Below are 20158 nucleotides of genomic sequence, written 5' to 3'. Positions count from 1 at the left end.
TGTCTGTTATATATGCTCAAAATGTTTTAATTATTATTATTATTAAAATCCAATATTAAATGATATTTTTCACAAAAAAAAATGCACTCTTTTTTGAGCTGCGCTCGATATATCGATATATTTATGTAACAATTTATATTTTCTCATCACTAAAGCAACAACAACACACCGAAAACAAAAATACAAAATAATCCGCGCTTCATTCTATAAATAATTGTAGTGGGTTGTTGGTGACGGGTTGTTAAATGCAATCAATAGTTGAACTTGTGTTTGTTTCACTAAATGCTGGAAAGTGTGCGTCAAAGCTATACGCCAAGTGGCCCTGGATGTGCTGTCAAATCCAAAACCGGATCCCCGTGAGCTCACCTTTGTGACGTCGTCTATTGTCGTTGTGTTGTATTAATCATAGTGTAGCTAATTAGTCGCGAAAATGGTTGCGACAACGGCAATTGCCGATCTGTGCATCTTCCTGCTGACCTGGAATGTGGGCACACATTCCCCCAGGGACTTGTCGCTGATATCGCTGCTGGCCTTGAATGGAACCACCAACTGCCCGGACAACCAGCTGCCCGACATTTACGTCATAGGCATGCAGGAGGTCAGCACCAAGCAGGTGCTGAACATCTTCCAAGACGACCCGTGGGTGCTGAAAATCGCCAGCCATCTGCAGGATCACCATTACGTGAAGGTGGACTCGAAGCAGCTGCAGGGTATACTGATAACAATGTTTGCCCAACACAAGCACATTCCCCACATGAAGAACATAGAAACGGAGGCGACCAGAACAGGCCTGGGCGGTCTGTGGGGTAACAAGGGTGCAGTGAGCATTCGCCTGAGCCTGTATGGCACTGGCGCCGTCTTCGTGTGCTCCCATTTGGCGGCGCACGACGATAAGCTGAAGGAACGCATCGAGGACTACCACCAGATAGTGGACAACCACAAGTACGAAGCGTCGGGCTATCGTCGCATCTTTGACCACGATTTTGTCTTCTGGTTCGGTGACCTCAACTTCCGCCTCTCTGGCGAGACCAGCGCCTGGGACGTGCGAACCGCCGCGGAGAATATGCGCTACGAGGAGCTGCTCAAGCAGGACCAGTTGAACCTGCTGCGGGAGACGGGGAATGCCTTTAGCTTGCTGGAGGAGCAGCCACCCAACTTTGCGCCCACTTTTAAGGTGATTGAAAAGTCAATTCAATTTCCCTTATCTAAAATGAAATGTTCTTTTCTTTGTAGTTTATTGAGGGCACCAATGACTACGACTTGAAGCGACGCCCAGCCTGGTGTGATAGGATACTGCATCGCGTGCAGCGTAACATTTATCCAGCGGTTACCCTGAGCGCCACACAGTTGTCTTATCAGTCGAATATGGAGTATACGCTGTCGGACCACAAGCCCGTCACTGCGACGTTCAACTACAAAGTGGAGACGGCCAATCAGACAGACGAGGAGCTGCACGAAATAACCCATGCCGGCGCCGCGACACCCGGCACACCAAATGTTAGTTTAACCTTCGCCTTTGTCGTGCTTGTAGCTGCTTTGCCCTATACTCAACTCTGATTTCGCTTTTATTTTGTAGTTGTTTAATGCCCAGCTAGAGCAATGGTGATGCAACCATGATGTCAATTGTTAATGCTTTCTAGATCAAATCTAATCAATAGCCATAATTAAATGTAGTGTCCCCACAGAAGAAATCTGTGAAACGAAAGCGATATTGAGAGTACAATGTAAACGGAATCTCGCTAAGTCTTTAAGCAATCAAATCAATCAATCTCAAGTGTCAAACTGCAAGTGCAAAAATAACTGTACATACATATATAACTGTAATCATTTAAATAATTGTAAAGACTAAACTGCTGCATATCGAATGTTGATTCTTCAAAGTTGTATTAGACAAAAGGTATTTTTCTACACATAAATCTATTTGAAATTTATAAACGAATAAAGACTTGTTTTTGACTGGCAAACAGATTGACTCATCTCTCAGATATATTTAAATAAACAACACTCATACAACTCAATATATATATATTCTCAGTTGTGTTTTTTGTTGGGTTTATTTCGCATTCTTTATTAGCTATTGGGGGGGGATTTTTCCTTCTCAGTTTGAACAGTTCTTTCTATATATATTGTACATACATTTGCTTGGGTGTGGAGCATGGGGGGAGGGCTATAATATAAGTATATAAGCCACCTTTAAATTAATTATTAAAGCGCTTTGCCTTTGCCTTAAACTTAGGTGCGGTATGATATACATATATCATATGGATAAAAATCTAAATTAATTGTAGATAAGTTACATAGTTCCCTTTTTCTTTTGCACAAAAGTAGTTTATAATAAATATAATTATTTATATATATATATATATATGTGTGTGTGTGTGTATATGTAGGTGTATATTTTTTGGGATGAAGCGTTTCTTGTAAGGGATAAATGCTATAGTAAAAATTATCATAAAATTGCCACTCCTCACTCTACTGCCGGGTCCAAGCGTTCCAGGGGGGGGAGCATTAATGATCGTCAGATGGCACAACAACCAAACAAAGTAAACAAAACATAATCACAATATTTAAATTACTTTTTGGGGCAAGGGCATTCTTTGTTCGCTTTCAAATTTCAATGTTGCCTGTGTGCTGGGTTTGCTCTCTGTTCAGTGTTTGAGTTTTTACTTAGTTTACTAACGGACGTTTTGATCATTTATTATTATTGAACTCTTTGCCTAAATACAAACGCGATTTCGTAGTGTCACAGTCAGTACTCTTTGTCTAAACCATTTGCCCTGGCCCAGGGCCACATTGTGTGCCACTGAACAGCATTACAAACAAACAAACATACAATAGATATCTTTAACTATTTAGTTTACATAGATAAGATTGTGTGTGTGTGTGTGTGTTTGTTTGGGGTACTCATAAGTATAATCTCCAGTCAAGTTTCGTAGAATTTCGATTTGATTTCTATTGTAGAACACATTTTTCCTTCCCACCGCTGATATCCACTTGCTCCAGCTCCCTGGCTATCTCGTGATCGTCTTCAATGCTGCAAGTGATTAATGAGCTTGCTGCTAAAACATTGAAGTGGAAGTAGTCATAACTTACGCAATCTCTTGATTGTGCAAACGTTGCACCAATTGATCTCGCTTGTCCACAATCGTGACCAGCTCCTCGAGCAGCAGTCGCTCCTTTTCACGCTGCACTTCCGTCTTGCGCCAGTCCTCAACAGATTGCGCCGCACGCAATTCCTGATTAAGCATTGTAAACTTTCGCTCCAGATCTTTCTCTTGTTCGCTGTTGGGGAAGAACTCAAATGAGCAAGGCATTCCGCGTGGAATAAAGATTTTACTCACAGTATATTCAATTGCATTTGCCGCCTGAGCAGCGCATTCTTCTTGTTGACCAGCGTGAACCACTGTGAGAGCAATTGCTCCTCCGTTTCCTCGGTTTCTGTGTGGGAAATGAACGTGGAGATTGTTAGGATTACAAACCATGCAGAGACACGCACTAAAAACTAAGCTCTAAAATGCTAATTTATCGTTCAAAGTGTAATTTTAGTTTAGTCTACGAAGTACGCGACTCCTTTGGCGGTTTTTAAAAGCTGTTTGCAGACACTGTGATTAGTGAGAGAGTTAGTGGAGACGATTGAAGGTAGCTTGGAGCTGGAAGCTGCCTTCGAACAAAGTTAAGACACAATCGGATCGGTTAAGCAAATGGTAGGAAACACACACACACAAAACGAACAAACGGCAACAAACAACAAACAGCAGAGAGCACAGAGCACAGAGCACAGAGCAGACAGGAAATGAACGATGCATGGCGATGCGTTTTAGGCAGCGATAACGGCGGCAGGCGGTGGGTGAGAGGCAGCGGTTGGCGTCGCAGTGGCTTAAGCAGTTAGGAACTCAATGACTCTAATGAATGTGGAGACTTGGCTGGCACTTTACCGCAATGGTTGCGAGAGTGGGTTCGGCGGGAGCGCCGTTGATGGTGACGCCGCTTGTGGCGATCCTGCTGCCGCCGCATGGAGGCCACAGTTCCAGTGGCTGCCATGGCCAGGGCATCATCATCATCATCGCTGTCATAGGAGGACTGCGGGGAGGACATGCCCGAGGCGGAACTGCTTAGCAGATGACTGTAGGGCACAACATGATGCACATGATGCGGTCGGGGCCGCAATTGATGCTCTTGATGGCTTTCATGGTTTGTGTGGCTAATCGATGGATGATTGTCTTTATTCACATTTACAAAACACGAATGGGAGCGGGGACGAGGTCGAGGTCGCACACGTAGCCGCGTCTGTGCCTGCACCTCATCGTCCGATTGGCAGGCGCTATCGCTGGTGGTTACATCGTCTTCGCTGGTTGTACCCGTCGTACCCGCACCCGCACCCGCACCCATAACCAAACCCGTCCCGAACAAGCTCTCATCGTCGGAGTCGAGCAGCTTAATGCGTATCACGTCACCACCACCAATACTATTTCGGATTAGCCTAAGGAACGGATTGCCGTTCCGATTGGTTCGATTATTACTTGGATTGCCGCCCATCACTGCGCGCAGCTTAGCCTCCAGACTGCTGGCCTTCTGATCGATAGCCTCCTGTTCCCGCTCCAGTGCCTCCAGCTCGGACTCGATGTAGGACAGCTTTTCGCCCTGCAAAGGAACACAAAGTGAGAACTAGTCCTCGGCCTGCCAGACCTCTGCTTACCCTCTTCTCGTGCTTTGGTGAGATGCGCTCCACAATTGCATTGAACGATTGCAGCGGACTGCCGTTGACGTTGCTTAATCTATGACTAGGACTGATCTTGTTTCCACCGCTGCCCGGCTCCGTCTCGTCCACCTTCTTTAGATTCTCAAAGTAAAACTCCTCGGAGCCATTCTGAATGGGCGAGATGGTGCGCTCGGGTGAAAAGTTGAAGCGTTTCGGCTTCGTGGGGCTGGTGGGACTGTCCATGGAGCCGCCAGTTTTGGTGCGCGTCTCCAGTATGAGGCGACGTGCCTGCTCCCGCAACCGCTGCTGTCGCTGCTCCTCCTGCGTAAGCAAAACAAAGGCGATAATTGTGTTAGCATTGATTAGCAAGGAGACTGTGTGATGCATGCAAGAGATTGGCAGCTGCCGGCTGCACGCTGCCCGCTGGCGAACTGAAAGCTACTTACGTCTGTCGCATCGCCGCCGCCGTTGACGTTGCCGTTGGAAAACTTCAACTTTTCCATCATAAGTTTAGCTTTTTCACTCATTGCCTTGTGGCGCGTTAAAATTCGCTATAAAACAAACCAAAAAGTAAAGCAAAAGAACAAAAAAAAACAAACCAAATCATATTTACAGCTAAAACAGAAGCTTAACTAACTGCAATGCAAAAACTGCAACAAAACGAAGCACTGCCAAACCAGCTACGGCTAAAGCTACAGCACAGGCTCTGGGATCTACTCACATTCGCCGCATGTGCATCCAGCACTGAGAGGGCTGCATTCTCCTTGCCCCCTAATTGCGTAGAACTTTCCTCGCCTTCCTCCACAAACAGAGGCTGGGCTGGCGTCACACCTGACTGATGCTGCGTTGCATTAATCGAGTTCTTGTCCTTCGTGGGGGACAGCACTTTGCCCAGAATATTCTTTGAGTTGTACAGAATGAGGTTCTTCACATCCTTTTTGGTTTGCGGTGACATTTGCTGGATTTCATCGTCAAAGGAGTTCTGATGCAGCAGCTGCGTCTTTAGGTGCGAGAAGTTGAGGTTCTGCGACAAATTGTCCGACTTGTAATTGCCAATAACGTAGCTCGACTCGTCCGAGGTTGTGCCTGCACGACAGGTAAATAAATGTAATTGTTTATGCAAAATTTCATTGATTTAGTTACCGATTTGTTCGATTTGCAGCTGCTTGCCGGTAAAGTGCGCACGCAACTGGTGCAGATATGTCATGACAGCCAGCTTATCCGGCACTGTCAGCAGATTCATGTCACGCGGCTCAATGACACGGGGTATGCCCAGCGACTCGGCAGCATCGAAGGCAATGCGACAGTTGCCCACCACCTCGTGTGCACTCAGCTTTGACATGTCGCTGAAACAGAGGACAAAAGATTAGCATAAAGACTGCGTGGATCGTTGGCTGACACTCACATTAAATCTGGTACAAAATGATGAATGATGGCACAGAAGGCCATGCCGTTGCGCCAGCTGGTGGTTAGGTTTGTAACCTTCACATTTGGATAGTCTTTGGTAACTTCTTTGCACCACTCGAGCAGATCCTGGCCGGGTGTGTTCTCCTTTAGCACAATCTTCTCCACAGGCTTGAGGCTGCTCATTTGCGATTTGCTGGAATCATTGAGCAGCGTAGGTGCAGGAGCAGGCGCCACTGGTTCGTAGCTCTTCTTTAGATTCAGCGGCTGCAGCTCGGCACGCTTTGCATTGGACGAGGCTGCTGTCTCCCTGCTGCTCCTTGTGGGCTCCGGCGGTGCAGCCTCCGTGGCCGTGCTCTTCGGCGTGTCCTCTTTCTTGGGCTCAGATGGCAGGACAATAGCTGGCCGCGAGTCCTCCTTTGCGTCGAAATTTAAAGCCTTTCCCTTCTTTGCTTTCGCTGGCTCCTTGGCTGTGGCTGCCTTTGGTTCCAGCGGTGTAGATGTGACCACCTTGGCGAAGCCCTCGCTGTGATTGTATCCCAGTGAGCCAGCGGGTGTCTTCTCCTGTGCCATTTCACCTGTGCCCCTGGTGGGTGTACTCTCTACCACTGGCTGCAGTCCGTTGGGTGTCTTGAAGCCTTCTTCGGCAGCAGCAGCCGCCGCAGCAGCAGAAGTTGCTGGCAATTCAAGCGTATGCGAAGCTTCCCGTTCGCCATCGGCTTCTAGTTCAAAATGTAATTGATTAAAGGACTCGGCCAATGGTGTGGGATCTTCAGATAACGAAGGTACTACACAGAAGGTAACAAAAGGAATATCGAAACGAAATAAATGAAAAACCAAATTTACATTTACATTTACACACGACAATACGAGAGTTGCGGGTTTAAATCATTCAAGATGTGGTTGGAAAGGATAGAAAAAGGGAAATAAATATCGTTTGAGTTATGAGAAATTATTTTACAGACATGTGTCTACCAGCTAAGAGTTATATACTAAGTAATTGGCATACTTAAACTAAGCTAACATCAAAAGTTGTTGTGCAAACAAAGGATGGGGGGGTTGGGGCACTCACCACTTAGCGGCGTGGCCACATCTATGCAGCCATTGAGGCTCGTTGTCATCTGTTCCAGTTGATGCGTAAAGTCATACAGGTTGTCCGTGATTTCGCTGAAGTTCTCGAGATCCGGTATATCCTCCAGATCATCGAGCGGCGCCACATCACAGTTGTTGTTCACCGACATCATTGAGACAACGCTCTGCATGTCCTCATCTCTGCAAAGAACACATAAACAAATCAATTCTCTATCCCTGAATGTGATTCCGGGTGGGTACACACGTTGCCTTGCCCTCTCGTAGGAAGACACAGCTGATGGTTAGTTCCAGGCTGGCTGCGGTTATCTTCTTCGAGACTGGCTTCAGACTCAATGTAAAGCTCTGCTGAGTAGATTCGATGCTAGCATATCTTCGCATATTTATGCTGGCGTTGGCCAGCACACGTTTCTTCCCCATGGGCGTTACCTGACAAACGAAAATTAGTATTTTTTAAGTAATGTTTAATTTGTTCACTCACATCTTCAATGACAAAGGTCCAATCCTTATCCTCTAGCTCGTGTGTGCGGGGATCCTTGAACAGGGTGACGGATATGGTGTGATTGTCCGGCACCGGCCAGGATATATTGCCCAGCAGTGGATTCATCATATCCGGCTCCCATGGTAATGGTGCACTGGCCACACGTCTCGATCTTCTTGTCCACACAATGGACAGATTCGATGGCCGCCTGCAAAAGATGATTAATTTCATATCAAAATGAATTTATGTATGGATTATCTGCATCTGAAAGTGCTTTAAACTCGAGTCTATTCTGGGAACATACGCGGGTTCATTATACATTTCTTATACATATTTACATTTTTCTTATGTACAATTAAATGATTAACATTTTTTGTTCCCGGAATATGTACAGATATGTGGGCCCTTGTGGGCTGATATGACTCCCGCTTATGTACAGATCTGTACAAGTGATGATTAAACAGAGGAGTCTGCATTAAAAGAGTTTTAAATATCAACAGGAAGTTCGGATCATACATATATGTACGAGTACATTGCTGCTGAGTGGAGGAACTAAGAAAAAGCTTTTTATGTTCCACTTGAAAACGTGAAATTCCTCACTTGCGGCTGCCAAGAAGTGCTCCCAGCGCCGGAGTTTATTCTCACTTACCATTTAGCGGTGGTCTCTAGATGCAGGTCGTGGTAGGATGCGGTGAACTGGAACTTTGCCGCTCGCTTGAAATTGCGCTGTAAACGCTTCCAGACGCTGCCCATAATGACACTTGAGGGGGTGAACCCTACGACCGTTTTGTGGGGATGTTGAGTGGAGGGGGGATGCGAGCTTCTGTATAACAGTTATCTCCGCTGCGATTCTCGTTGTTGCTGACGACTCAAGACTCTTAGTTCATTTTGTCGTCCTGTCATAAATCAGCTGCTGCTGCTGCAGTCGACCTTAGAAGCACAAGCAAGGTGAAGGGAGGGGGGCAATAATTGATTGGTATGTGCTTCAAACGCCTGGCACTAGGCTATGGATAATCTGGATTATGTTTCTGGGTCGCTCACACAAAGAGGGGCACTCAAGACACAATCCAGATTGCACTGTCAGGCTAGGGGCACGAGATACTCGAGAGATTTTTGCTTATAATTTTGCCTGCGACACTAGACCGAGACGCCATTAAAGCATTTTCTTTCATCTATCATTTCCGAGCACTTTTTCTTTTATTCTTTTAAGGATTTCGTTTCTCGCTTTGTTGTCTGCAAATTGCTCAAAAATACACACGCACACACACACACACGCATCAGAAGTGCACACACGAATACGCACGATTGTCCCTCCCACCCTTTGCACGCTATGTATCGTATCGTAGTATTTGTTGTTTTGCCATTGCACTGTGTTTTTTGTGACCTTTAGTTGTCACTTTTGTCGCGTTTTTGTTGCTTTTCTTATAAATACTTTCGAGAATTACAGCTTATTGCTAGTTTTGTTTTTATCTATTAATGGCTGTGTGCATGTGTGTTGTTCGCGTGCGTCGCTCTTGAGTGTATTGTATCGCACTAGCCAATCCAATATTTAGCAAAACTCTGTGTATCCCACATATATGAATATGTTTGTCTGTATATACATAAATAGCACTATTATGACGTCACTCTTGTTTTGGTCTCTAAATTCTTTTCAAGGCCCTCTATACATCGACACGGGCAACGACACTGCTCCCCGGGACTTTGCGAGTGTTCTTTCACACGATCGGTGTTGTATATTATATATAAACATACATTTAATCTCGATATTAACTCGAGTTAGCTCGGAAATCGGAAAACTCGAGTTTTCCGCACACAAAACAGTGACCGCGGACTTATCGATAATATATACCGTCTGGCCCTCATAAAAATACCTTCTCATGTTCAAAATATACCGAGGAAGAATCAAACTTAGTCCATTTAACCCCGCCCTAACTAAACGCACCAGCAAATTCAACTTAAATCAAGGAAAATAATACTTATGTATGGACCTTGTAGCTCCATGCTACTATTTGACAGAAAAAACATAAATGACTACGATATCACTCACCTGGGGTTAATAAAGGCAGCAGCACTGAAATAGGTATCGATAGTTGGATTTGCGCGTTGCGTTAGAAATTAATTTAGAAAATTAATATTTAAATTAAGGAAAATGCTTGTTTTAAACGCAATTCGATAATTTTTATTTATAATTAAATCATTGTTTCATTAATAATAATTACAATTATTTAAAAATTAGACGTGGCTGCTGCTGCATTTCGATTTATATGATCAAGAGAATGTTGATTTTTAATTGAATGTGAAATTATTTTGCTTTTCTTTCTTGCATTTCGCTTCGTTTCTTTTTTTGTTTTGTTTTGCCGTTATAAGTCTACACATATGCTATGTAAGTGTGGGTGTACATATGTATGAGTCTTTGAGTGCAGCTCGGGTGTGTGTGTGTCTGTCTGTGTGCTGTTGCAGCGGCGTGGCAGTGGCTTTCTATCGAGTTGTTTTTGTTTTCCTTATTTTGCAATTTAATTTAATTCAAACGATGTTTTTCTTTCCAATAAACAAATTAAAAAAAATAACAAAAAAAATGATTAGCTGTGCGAAGGGCGGGAGAGGTTTGTGCTTTGAGGGCCGAAGACCATGTGGCGAGGTGGTACAGATACAAAAAATGCGTATCACAAAAATATGGTTAGAACAAAATGGTTATAAACATGTCATAGTGGTGCATGAAACGAAATATATCACAAACAATTTGCTATCAAATAATTTAAAAGATAATCACAATTGGTTCTGAACCATGCAACTGAAATGATCGATCCTACAACCGAGAAATGTGTTTAAAATGCTTTGTACATATATTAATTCGCTTCCTGTTGTTCGTGCATACATATGTACGAGTATATATATATTCCTAGCTGCCACGCCATTAAACCACACAGTTGCCCGCCTAAGTTTTACGATTCGACTGGCCCTGGGCCTGCGCCTGCTGCTGTCCCTGCTTGCAGAAGTCCTTGTACGCGCGCTCGGTCTCCTCGTCCATTTCGGGATCGAGATCCAGGTCGCTATCCCGCACATCGAAGTCGTCGCCGTCACTGCCATTGGCATCGTCCTCGGCAGCAAGGAAGTCCGTCTCCTCGGCGGTCAGCTCATGGCCATCTGGGCCGTAGAAAACGGGCTCGTCGCTGAGACGCGGTGGCTCTGCCACAGTGTCCTCCTCGCCACCAAGGGTATTGGAGACCTTGCGGCCCCAGTTGTTCTGCTGCAAGGCAATGACGCTGGCGGCCATTGCATACTTGCCGGCGGTGTTCAGATCAATCACTTTCAGGGCTGTGATTATTCTCAGCATGTCGTCTGGGCAGTATGCGCTAAGGTCGTAGCCGGCCAGCTTCAGGGTCTGGCAAATGCAGCGCACGTTCTCGGCACTTTCGCAGGCCAGCAGCTTGGTCAGAGAGTACACAATGTTCACGGCAATGAGTTGGATGCGGGCATCGTCATCCCCACGGAGCTGCATGTACAGCTCGGCGAGGAAGAGTGCAGTCTCGCGCACCTTTTGCTGCTCCCCAGAAGACATGTACTTGGTCACCTCCTCCTGGTGGTAGTCGAGCTTGCATTTGAGTAGAGTGTGGAATAGCGAGTCCGGTTTGGGGTTCAGCATGTGCAGCAAATTGTACAGCTTGGCCCCCATGTACCGGAAGTTGGGCTGCTCGATGGATTTCTCGAATATATCCTCCATGGCGATCGACAGCACGTAGTGGTTGTGCTCCATGCCGTCGAAAATGGTTAGGAAACGTGATGCGATTGTGTCAAATTGGCCCGGATTCTGAAAGATTATTCAAAAAGGACAGCGGTTAGTGGAACGGAATGGAAGAGGTGGTGGGTCTGACTGCTCTTACCTGGTTAAGGCAATGTATCACTGTATCGAGATACTCCAATGCAATGGTAGCCATGTCCGGCTGCGACGCGTTCGACGACGACGAGGACGAGGCTGCTGCGGACGAAGTAGAGGCTTGCGGCTGCTGCTGTTGATTTTGGAAATACTGCTGCTGCTGCTGCTGCTGCTGCTGTTGCTGACGGTGTTGGAATGAATTGTTTAAGTGAGCGTAACGTTGGAATTTCCCGTGTTGATGTTGTGTGTTCTGTTGGTGTGGCAGTTGCTGTTGTACCTGCTGCTGATAGTAATTGCCCCCCATCGAGCCATTGTTCGAAGACTGCTGCTGATTGGACACGTTCAGACGGCTTTGGAGAGAGTTCGGGAGATTTTGCATATCGTTCTTAAACTTCTGCTGATGCTGGTGGTGATGATGGTTGTTGTAGTGTTGCTGATGCTGCTGATGATGATGCTGCTGATGCTGATGATGATGCTGCTGCTTGTACCCATTCACATAGCGTGGCTGCTGCTGCTGCTGCCCGTAAGGCGCTGATCCTCCTGGCTGATGCTGCTGCTGATATTGCTGGTGTCGCTGTTGGGGCGCGACTGCCCTCGGTATAAAAATAGTAGCGGCCGCCGACAGTTTCGATGAGCCGTCGAAACCGCTGGCCAGCTCAGACAATGCCTGGGCTGGAGCCTGTGCGTAACCGACTGCCTGGCCACCAGCGTACTCACTCTGTGCATAGCCCGCGGCTCCGCCATAGTCGTTGAATAGGTGCGCCTGTTGCTCTATCGGAATGGCGGCGCCATGGGGCAAGCCAGCGGCGGCGGCATTGCCCCCGGGGTTCGGTCGACGGAGTTGCTCATACTGGTCTTCGGGTTGGAAGGTTGCGCGGCATGACATAGCGATAGCGGCGTCGTTCTCGAAAACTATAAAGAAAACACACAATATTAGCTCTGATCACGTTTTAAACAGCACCAAACAAATCACATTCATGATCCAAAGATGCGGTTACGTAGACGCCGAGCGCCGACGCCGATTCCGCCACAATTGCGGACATTTTGTTTCTTCGCTGGGTGAGTTTTTTTTTTCAAGCACAAAGAATCGTCTGCTTAAATTTGCTTCACCGACTTGCACTGCCCCACAATACTTTCTGACACTGTTGCTTGAGTTTTTCAATGCCTACCTTAATTTGATCGAAATTATACGTATACGTCGTTGGTTTTTTTTTTCGTCTTGCTTGCGTTGTCACCTTTGCTTTTGCTGCCTTTCAACTTTCGCTTGCTCGTGTCTCCGTGTCTGTCGCAAATAGAATAATGGCCGATAAGCTCAAGTGCTTGCAATGTGCATATATTGAGATGCGGGATGCTAATATAATATTTGTTGTCGCTTTACTTTACATACCAATTATTAATTTGCAAAAGATAATTAACAATTTCGCCTTTTCACTGTCTTGTGCAGTGTAATCAGTGTGACCGCAGAACTATCGATAAAATATACCGTACAACTTAAAAGGTGTACCAAAATATACCGTGTCATTGTAAAAATATACCGTAGTCTTAAATCACATTCCTCGATTTTGAAGTTCTATTTGATATTACTAGCTTTCGAAGACCTTTATCACTGAAACAATAGTTTAATCCAATTGAAGAATCAATTTGGCTTATTGTAGATACTAATTTTTATTGGATTGTATACCTTATGACTACAGTTTACAAATTTGTATTTGCAGTTCAATCTGTGGACAGATATGAATCTATCGATATATATTTATTGTTGGTTATTTGGACTTCCGAAGATATTTGGAAAATGGATATATCTGTAAGATACATCATCAGGGGCACTGTTTCAGTTTGTTTTACGTCGCTAGACAATACATACCTGTTTATTTTTGGGTCTTATCAATTCATAAGGTGATTTACAAGAAATATCGGTACTTTTGTGCGATAAGTGGACCCAATTCGGACATATTTCTATAGTGGAGAATATTATAGTCGAGATCCGATTTTGTGCCATTTGGGGGCATATTCCAGTCCAGTATTCAATTTCACATCATTTTAGAGTATAACAATTTCAACCAGCCCAGATAGTTGAATATGCCATCGAGATTGTTTCATTTTTTGTTATTTATTCGCTCCCACCAAACGGTCACACTAGTTAGTGTTTTTGTTGTGCTGCATGTGCGCAATTTTTTGTGAAATTTTAATTTTTTAAATATCGTCGCAATTCTCATAACTTGTGATAACTATGACAATGTGAAAGACAATAGAACGCAGAACTCGTTCAGCCGATGTAACAACTAGCTTAAGATTAAGTGCAATACATACGTATATAATCATTTCTCATTTAATGTAAGGACAACGGTTTCGCTTCGTTATAAATAAACAGAAACGTAAGTATTGGTGTGTGGCATTCGTTCGTGAATATGTATAGGCAGGTTGCAGGTGCAAATGCACTGGTATTGTGCAGTATAATTGTTCAACTAGTGCCAAAATCTAATATATAATTAATTTACGTGTTTTATCAACACCACACCCCCACATCGCTTCTTCCCCTCGGTGTGCATACGTGGTGGTGGTGGTGTGTGTGTTTGCTTTCTTTTGTGTTTTGTTTCTCTTTTAATAAATTCATGGCATTGTGACTCAAGAGCGCGCACACACACACACACACTCACAACCCAACACTCCAAGTTCATTCACTTGTGTCTCTCTTGTTATGCTTAAGCCACAGTTATCTACACATCCCCCAGCCAGCCAGGCTCGGGATTCTCAGCTATGAGTCACCCGTCTTCGATTTGGCGGGAAATCGACAGATAATCTAATCGAAGTGCTAATTTAACAAGCTAATAGTTTAGTGTCCCCGTTTGGAGACGAGACAGTTCACTAGAATTTCCTTTTACGATTGCGGCTGGCGGCTGGCTGTGTGTCACGAATTACGAGTCTTTTCGAGTTGATCAAGTTTTTATATTTTCTTGACGGTCAGCACACAGAAGGAATCGTCATGGTCCACGCTCGTTGCACGTATCCAATTTTACCATTCGCTGATAGATTGTGGGTCAAGATTTGGACAAGTTTTCTGAACAAAGAGTAACGCGAATGTTTTTGCACATTTTCCAGGCTTCTTTTTATAGAACATCACCATGGACACTGATTTGAATGAGATGCACTACCATTACAAGGATATATTGTCCGTGTTTCTGGACGCGTTCATCGAGGACTTTGACTGCAAGGATGTGGAGGACTCGCTGCGCTCGATACTAACCAAAAGGGAAATCGATTTCATCATCTCGTCGAACCAAACGAATGTCAGCATTTACCTTTTGTTTTGGAAGCTGCTCGAGAAGCCCGAGAGCATCGTTCAGCGGTTCGTCGAGGAGGTGCTCAATTACCGCGACGGTGCCAACTATGATTTCCTGATGACGCCCATCAAGGCCGAGTATTTGCAGCCGAGCACCAACACCAGGCTGTACGTGGAGCAGCGGGATCGCTTGTTCAATGACAATCAAGCCTTCTCCAAGTACAATGTGCCACGCCTGAAACCGGTAAGTGACACGATGAATGAAAGGTTTTCACAGATTTTCAATGCATTTACTTTCCGTGGATAGTATCTAGCCTTGACCAAGGCCCTGCTGGAGTTGAGGCCCGCCAAGAATGTTTTAGTGGATGGCCCCTTGGGTGCCGGCAAGCAGTGGCTTGTGCTCGACGTTTGCTCCTCGTACAAAGTGCAGCAGAAGATGGACTTTAAGATATTCTGGCTGAACGTGAAGAGCTGCAACAGCCCCGAAACAGACCTGGAAATGCTCCTCACACTGCTCTACCAAATCGAACCGAATTGGAGTGGTCGCTGCGACTCGGGCAGCTGGAACATCATGCAGCGCATTGATAGCGTGAAAGTCGAACTGCGACGGTTGCTCAAGAGCAAACCGTACGAGAATTGTCTGCTGGTGCTGCGCAATGTGCAGAGCGTGCGCACCTGGAAAGCTTTCAATCTCGGCTGCAAGATTCTGCTGACCACGCGGTACAAGGTCGTCACCGATTACCTGTCGGCGGCGACCACCAAGCATGTGCCGCTGAAGGATGCGCTCACGGAGCACGAGGCCGAGTCGCTAATTGTCAAATATCTCCACTGCAGGCCAGAGGATTTGCCCAGAGAAGTGCTGACGACAAATCCACGCAGCCTGAGCATCATTGCAGAGAGCATACGCGACGGCCTAGCCACATGGGAAAATTGGAGAGAGTGAGTCAAGCGAAGTTCCCTTCTATCAATCGCTTTAATCTCTTTTGCTTCCTCGCAGCGTAAACTGCAACAAACTCACGAGCATTATTGAGAGTTCGCTGAAGGTGCTGGAGCCGGTCATAAATATAAATATGTTCGATAAGCTGTTTATATTCCCACCATCAGCGCACATACCCATACATGTGAGTAGCCCCTCCATTGACTCATTGTCATTATTTAACTTATCTTTGCTCTTTATTTGTTTGCAGCTCCTATCTCTGGTTTGGTCTGACGATAAATCAGATAGCGATGATCCAATGGTGGTAGTGAATAAGCTGCACAGATACTCCTTGGTGGAGAAGCAATCCCAGCAGTCGACCATAAGTATACCCGCCATATACTTGGAGCTGAAACTGGAGGTGGACAATGCTGCGGCACTTCATCGGCGCATTGTTGATTATTACAAGTGGGTCCCGGAATGCCCTTTGCTATCTATTTTCATTTAAAATTTCATTCCTTTCCTGCTGCAGCATCACAAAGGCCTTTGACGATGATGATGACCTGACGGTGCCCTTTCTGGATGGATATTTCTATTGCCACATTGGCCATCATTTGACCAAATTGCAGCACGCCGAGAGTGTGGCTCTGTTCCGCAAAATATTTCTCGATTTTCGGTTTCTTGAGCAAAAGATACGACACGATACGACAGCGTGGAATGCCAGCGGTTCGATACTCAACACGTTGCAGCAGTTGAAATTCTACAGCTCCTACATTATCGGTGAGCAGTCCATTTGTTACACGAAATGTGCCTCGAATTAATGCCACTTTGGTGTCCACCAATTAGACAATGATCCGAAGTTTAGGCGCCTGCTGAATGCGCTACTGGATTTCCTGCCAAAGATTGAGGAGAGCCTCATACGTTCCAAGTTTACGCGGCTGCTGCGCATCGCTCTGATGGCCGAAGAAGAGGCCATTTACGAGGAGGCCTACCGGCAGGTGCAGCGTTTCGGCGATCAAGTTTGGTTCACAGAGCAGTAAGTAAAAGGGTTTGAAAATGAACTGCAACCAATGTAAAACTTTTCCGTTTGCAGCGGTCGCTTTCACCAGCATCGGCAGATCATCAACCTGGGCCAGAATGAGGTGCGACACGCGCTGTACCTGAACAATGACTTCTGCCTGATGGCGCTGGCCAGCAATCAAATGCTGCTGACGGACGTCTCGCTGGAGGCGGAGGACACGTATCTGCTGAAGGATGACAACGACAGCAGCGACATCCTGAAAATGGCCGTGTTCAATCAGCAGAAGCATCTGCTCACGCTCCACAGCAATGGCAGCGTGAAGCTCTGGTCGCTGTGGGCCGAGTGCTTTGGCCGGCGACACAGCAGCGGAAGCCGCCAGCGCGTGCGGCCGCCACACCTTGCCCATTTGCGGCAGTATGCGGCGACGCGCACGTACAAGCAGCTGGTGAATGGCATTGCCAAGCGTGCCATAAACAGCTACCAGACCATTGACCAGAGCATTGTGGCGTTCCACCTGAACGAGGCGGCTACAGTGGGCGACGCAAAGATTCAGCTGCATGTGGTCTTTAGCAATGGGGATGTCTGCATCTGCGAGTGGGATGACAGGGACCAAGTGTTCAAGTCCTCCAATACGCCCACCCTCAAGACCCAACAGCTGCGTGTGCGCTGCTTCGTTCAGGTGCTAAATCGTTACTATGTCATGTGCACCGCCGACTGCACGCTCACCGTTTGGGATCTGAACAACGGGTCGGGCGATAAGCCAGAGCTTAGTGGGTATGATGTCCACAATGATCCACCGCTGGCCATTGAAGCCTACAACGAACGCAGCCAGCACTCGACACTGCTGCTCATCCACAGGTACAGCGTGTGGCGGTTGACCTTCGAGCCTGGCGACCATCAACAGCCACTGGTGCGGCTGCAGTCAGAGCCTGTGCAGCTTCCGGACATGAGTTTCATTAACTGCGCCAAGGGATCGGCGGATGGCCGCTATCTGATCCTTGGCACATCCGTGGGCCTCATTGTGTACGACATCAAGCTGTCGGATCCCGTGCTGCGCAGCAATGTCAGCGAACACATCGACTGCGTGGACATCTACGAGCTGTGCGATCCCATTTACAAGTACATTGTGCTGTGTGGTGCCAAGGGGAAGCGCCTGCTGCACGTCCACACACTGCGCAAGGTGAGCAGCATGGAATCAGGCATTACGTGGGTCCACAACGTGGACGAGACCAGGGGCATGACACGAGCCTGCCTCGAGCCTAATGTCTATCTGCGCTCGCTCCTAGACATGACCAGCAGGCGGTCGCAACTGCTGGCCGTCGACTCCAAGGAGCGCATCCATCAGATTGAGACCACCGCAGATCCCAGTGCTCGCCGCAGGTCCAGCATTTCGTCCTGGTCCACGATTACACCCACGCATGCGGCGAGCAAAACGAGCATATCCGCAATATCCGCCCACGATGATGATCACATCTATGTCGGCTACATGGATGGGGTAATCATCGATGTGAACCGCGATGTGGTGCTGAAGCAACAGTTTATCACAGAGCCCATCGACTACCTCAAGCAGATCAATGCCCAGCTGCTGGTGGCATCGGCGCGTGTGCCACGCAAAACTGTGATATTCAGGCTGCAGCCAGAGCAGCCAGTGGCTGGCAATGGCACGCCAGTGGATTGGCCAATTCAGCTGGAGCTATACACCAAGTATTCCTGTCTTTTGGGTGGCAAGTTCTTGCTGCTGTTCTCCGATCACGGTGTCTTTGTGAGTGCCAGATTTATATGATTCGATCTAAAATGATTAGCTGACTGTTTGAATTGTTTTTTCCATGCAGCAATTGGATATCTCTAACCCTCTTGCACTCATCAAACTGGATGACGCTGACGAACCACTTGTTGGCTTTGATATAAAGAACGGTCTGCTCTTTCTGGCCTACGGAAACAACACCATTGAAGTGAGTGCGGACAAACAACGCTTGGAACTCCAACAAAACTAACAGTAACTCTCTCTCTCTTTTTCTGTAGGTTTCCCGCTTTATCTACACCGACACAAGGCTGCTAAAGGATGTCCTCTGCAGCACACGCATCACAGAGGAGGCAAAAATTAGTTATCTAATAGCCACAGATGACGCTTGCCTGTTTGCGCTGGGCTTCGAGAGTGGCCTTATCGAAGTGAGACTCTTTTTTCCTTTTGTTTCCATAATTTTTAATCCCTTTTTGTGTGCATTAACAGCTCTACTCGCTGGCAGGAACTGCCATTCAGCTGGTCTACAGCATGAGGGAAGTGCACGAGTATTGCATCCGGCAGCTGCGTTTCTCGCCCTGCAAGCTGCTGCTCGTTAGCTGTGCGGAGCAGCTGTGCTTCTGGAATGTCACGCACATGCGGAACAACCAGGTTGAGTCGCAGCTGGCCATACGACGCAGCCGACGCCACAAGCTGTACAGCGTTGAGCAGGAGGATGCTGTCGACGCGGCACCCATTGTCTCTGACATGTCAGAGCCGCCACCGCCACAATTTGTAGCCGCCTATACGCGGCAGCCCATGCGCGACACCCAGCCGGAAGCAGAACTGTGGCGGAACAAGCGTGGCAATGCCATTCGGCCGGAGCTGCTGGCCTGCATCAAGTTTGTGGGGAACACGGCCTGTCAGTTCTTCACCGACGCCAAGTTCTCGCAGTTCTATGCAATAGACGACGAGGGCGTCTACTACCACTTGCAGCTGCTGGAGGCAAAGCACCCGCGCAGTGGATCGCCCTCGGACTTAGAGAGGGCTGAGAGGCTTTCAAGCGAGATGTTCAGTGACCTGCAGTATGCGAATCTGGAGGACATTCGAATAATTGAACCCACATTGACAATTGCGGATGGCATCGATGACGTGGGTGCCGATGTCGTTGGGGACTTGCAGGCAGACGCGCCGCTGGCTGTCGAAGAATGCAGCTCATGACGCCAATCGTGCGCCACTTCCCGGCGCACGGATGAGGGCAATGGACACTTCCATTATGCATTTATAGGATTAATTCTCTCTTACTTAGTCGCAATGGTATTCTACTGCCTCAAGCACGATGTGTCATAGTCTCTCTGCATGTACATGCACTAAAATGTATTGCTGGGGAACGGAACGGAACGGGAATTTTGAAAGGGCTTCTCAGGGGGACGATGCCCTACTATTGTGTCTGGCCAAACGACCCGCGCCCCAACGTCTGCGTCACACAAAAATACAAATTGTACGATACACACGATTCGCCTGGTGTTTATTTTGGCTTTGGATTTGTTCGATTTTGGCCAAATTTATTTATTTATGCTGTTGGATTAAGAAAAATATGAAAACTATAGTTTTTGTATTGCGAAATGTTTTGCTGTGCAATTGTAAGCGCTGAGTGTTGTTGTATCCGCATAT

The 20158-nt window shown here is 46.7% G+C and overlaps 4 protein-coding genes across 16 annotated transcripts; 2 read left to right on the top strand and 2 right to left on the bottom strand.

The window, feature by feature from the left end:
• The first annotated feature begins 148 nt into the window (after positions 1-148).
• Positions 149-1899, top strand: LOC117592061 (phosphatidylinositol 4,5-bisphosphate 5-phosphatase A). 3 transcript variants are annotated; one of them, XM_034285559.1, is made up of 3 exons: positions 149-1174; positions 1234-1497; positions 1686-1899. In XM_034285559.1, exons 1-3 carry the CDS (start codon positions 431-433, stop codon positions 1713-1715), a joined length of 1038 nt encoding a protein of 345 aa, XP_034141450.1. In that variant the 5' UTR covers positions 149-430; the 3' UTR covers positions 1716-1899. The 3 variants fall into 3 exon arrangements, with proteins under 3 accessions (XP_034141450.1, XP_034141449.1, XP_034141448.1); XM_034285558.1 differs by having other exon boundaries at positions 1577-1899; XM_034285557.1 differs by having other exon boundaries at positions 1234-1898.
• A 505-nt stretch (positions 1900-2404) lies between these two features.
• On the bottom strand, positions 2405-9524 carry LOC117592053 (EH domain-binding protein 1). Of its 8 annotated transcripts, none has more exons than XM_034285540.1 (13): positions 9426-9524; positions 8323-8603; positions 7674-7881; positions 7440-7621; positions 7176-7375; positions 6105-6891; positions 5843-6045; positions 5421-5785; positions 4697-5017; positions 3936-4641; positions 3342-3438; positions 3094-3282; positions 2405-3034 (listed from the first exon to the last, which is right to left on the bottom strand). In XM_034285540.1, the coding sequence occupies exons 2-13, from the start codon at positions 8424-8426 to the stop codon at positions 2953-2955; spliced, it is 3444 nt and encodes a 1147-aa protein (XP_034141431.1). In that variant the 5' UTR covers positions 8427-8603; positions 9426-9524; the 3' UTR covers positions 2405-2952. The 8 variants fall into 8 exon arrangements, with proteins under 8 accessions (XP_034141431.1, XP_034141432.1, XP_034141434.1 ...); XM_034285541.1 differs by lacking the exon at positions 9426-9524 and adding an exon at positions 9275-9403; XM_034285543.1 differs by lacking the exon at positions 9426-9524 and adding an exon at positions 5146-5250 and having other exon boundaries at positions 4521-4641; positions 8323-8947.
• Positions 9525-9989: 465 nt separating this feature from the next.
• LOC117592054 (polyadenylate-binding protein-interacting protein 1) lies at positions 9990-13024 on the bottom strand. Of its 3 annotated transcripts, none has more exons than XM_034285549.1 (4): positions 12935-13024; positions 12717-12829; positions 11555-12459; positions 9990-11481 (listed from the first exon to the last, which is right to left on the bottom strand). In XM_034285549.1, the coding sequence occupies exons 3-4, from the start codon at positions 12431-12433 to the stop codon at positions 10609-10611; spliced, it is 1752 nt and encodes a 583-aa protein (XP_034141440.1). In that variant the 5' UTR covers positions 12434-12459; positions 12717-12829; positions 12935-13024; the 3' UTR covers positions 9990-10608. The 3 variants fall into 3 exon arrangements, with proteins under 3 accessions (XP_034141440.1, XP_034141441.1, XP_034141439.1); XM_034285550.1 differs by lacking the exons at positions 12717-12829; positions 12935-13024 and adding an exon at positions 12521-12656 and having other exon boundaries at positions 11555-11728; positions 11825-12459; XM_034285548.1 differs by lacking the exons at positions 12717-12829; positions 12935-13024 and adding an exon at positions 12521-12656.
• Positions 13025-13692: 668 nt separating this feature from the next.
• On the top strand, positions 13693-20000 carry LOC117582565. Of its 2 annotated transcripts, none has more exons than XM_034270406.1 (11): positions 13693-13922; positions 14647-15071; positions 15135-15766; positions 15825-15948; positions 16015-16211; positions 16276-16523; positions 16590-16779; positions 16837-18526; positions 18597-18716; positions 18787-18933; positions 18995-20000. In XM_034270406.1, exons 2-11 carry the CDS (start codon positions 14670-14672, stop codon positions 19703-19705), a joined length of 4461 nt encoding a protein of 1486 aa, XP_034126297.1. In that variant the 5' UTR covers positions 13693-13922; positions 14647-14669; the 3' UTR covers positions 19706-20000. The 2 variants fall into 2 exon arrangements, with proteins under 2 accessions (XP_034126297.1, XP_034126305.1); XM_034270414.1 differs by lacking the exon at positions 13693-13922 and adding an exon at positions 14443-14580.
• The last annotated feature ends 158 nt before the right edge of the window (positions 20001-20158 follow it).

The sequence above is a fragment of the Drosophila guanche genome, unplaced genomic scaffold (genome assembly GCF_900245975.1).
Source record: "Drosophila guanche unplaced genomic scaffold, DGUA_6, whole genome shotgun sequence".
Classification (NCBI taxonomy): domain Eukaryota; kingdom Metazoa; phylum Arthropoda; class Insecta; order Diptera; family Drosophilidae; genus Drosophila; species Drosophila guanche.
The sequence above is the reverse complement of the archived record's forward strand: the minus strand, read 5'-3'. Positions and strand labels throughout refer to the sequence as shown.

What these genes read in the sequence shown, in the direction of transcription:
- LOC117592054 (XM_034285548.1), bottom strand. Translation starts at nt 12,590, where the DNA reads ATGTCCGCAATTGTGGCGGAATCGGCGTCGGCGCTCGGCGTCTACGTA. An exon ending in CGCATCTTTGGATCATGAAT is followed by an intron (nt 12,460 to 12,520) that starts GTGATTTGTTTG and finishes TTTTCTTTATAG; the next exon opens with TTTTCGAGAACGACGCCGCT. An exon ending in TGATACATTGCCTTAACCAG is followed by an intron (nt 11,482 to 11,554) that starts GTAAGAGCAGTC and finishes ATAATCTTTCAG; the next exon opens with AATCCGGGCCAATTTGACAC.
- LOC117592053 (XM_034285540.1), bottom strand. Translation starts at nt 8,426, where the DNA reads ATGGGCAGCGTCTGGAAGCGTTTACAGCGCAATTTCAAGCGAGCGGCA. An exon ending in GGACCTTTGTCATTGAAGAT is followed by an intron (nt 7,622 to 7,673) that starts GTGAGTGAACAA and finishes TTCGTTTGTCAG; the next exon opens with GTAACGCCCATGGGGAAGAA. An exon ending in GCTGCAAATCGAACAAATCG is followed by an intron (nt 5,786 to 5,842) that starts GTAACTAAATCA and finishes CCTGTCGTGCAG; the next exon opens with GCACAACCTCGGACGAGTCG.
- LOC117592061 (XM_034285557.1), top strand. Translation starts at nt 431, where the DNA reads ATGGTTGCGACAACGGCAATTGCCGATCTGTGCATCTTCCTGCTGACC. An exon ending in ACTTTGCGCCCACTTTTAAG is followed by an intron (nt 1,175 to 1,233) that starts GTGATTGAAAAG and finishes TTTTCTTTGTAG; the next exon opens with TTTATTGAGGGCACCAATGA.
- LOC117582565 (XM_034270406.1), top strand. Translation starts at nt 14,670, where the DNA reads ATGGACACTGATTTGAATGAGATGCACTACCATTACAAGGATATATTG. An exon ending in ATGTGCCACGCCTGAAACCG is followed by an intron (nt 15,072 to 15,134) that starts GTAAGTGACACG and finishes TTCCGTGGATAG; the next exon opens with TATCTAGCCTTGACCAAGGC. An exon ending in CGCATTGTTGATTATTACAA is followed by an intron (nt 16,212 to 16,275) that starts GTGGGTCCCGGA and finishes TTCCTGCTGCAG; the next exon opens with CATCACAAAGGCCTTTGACG.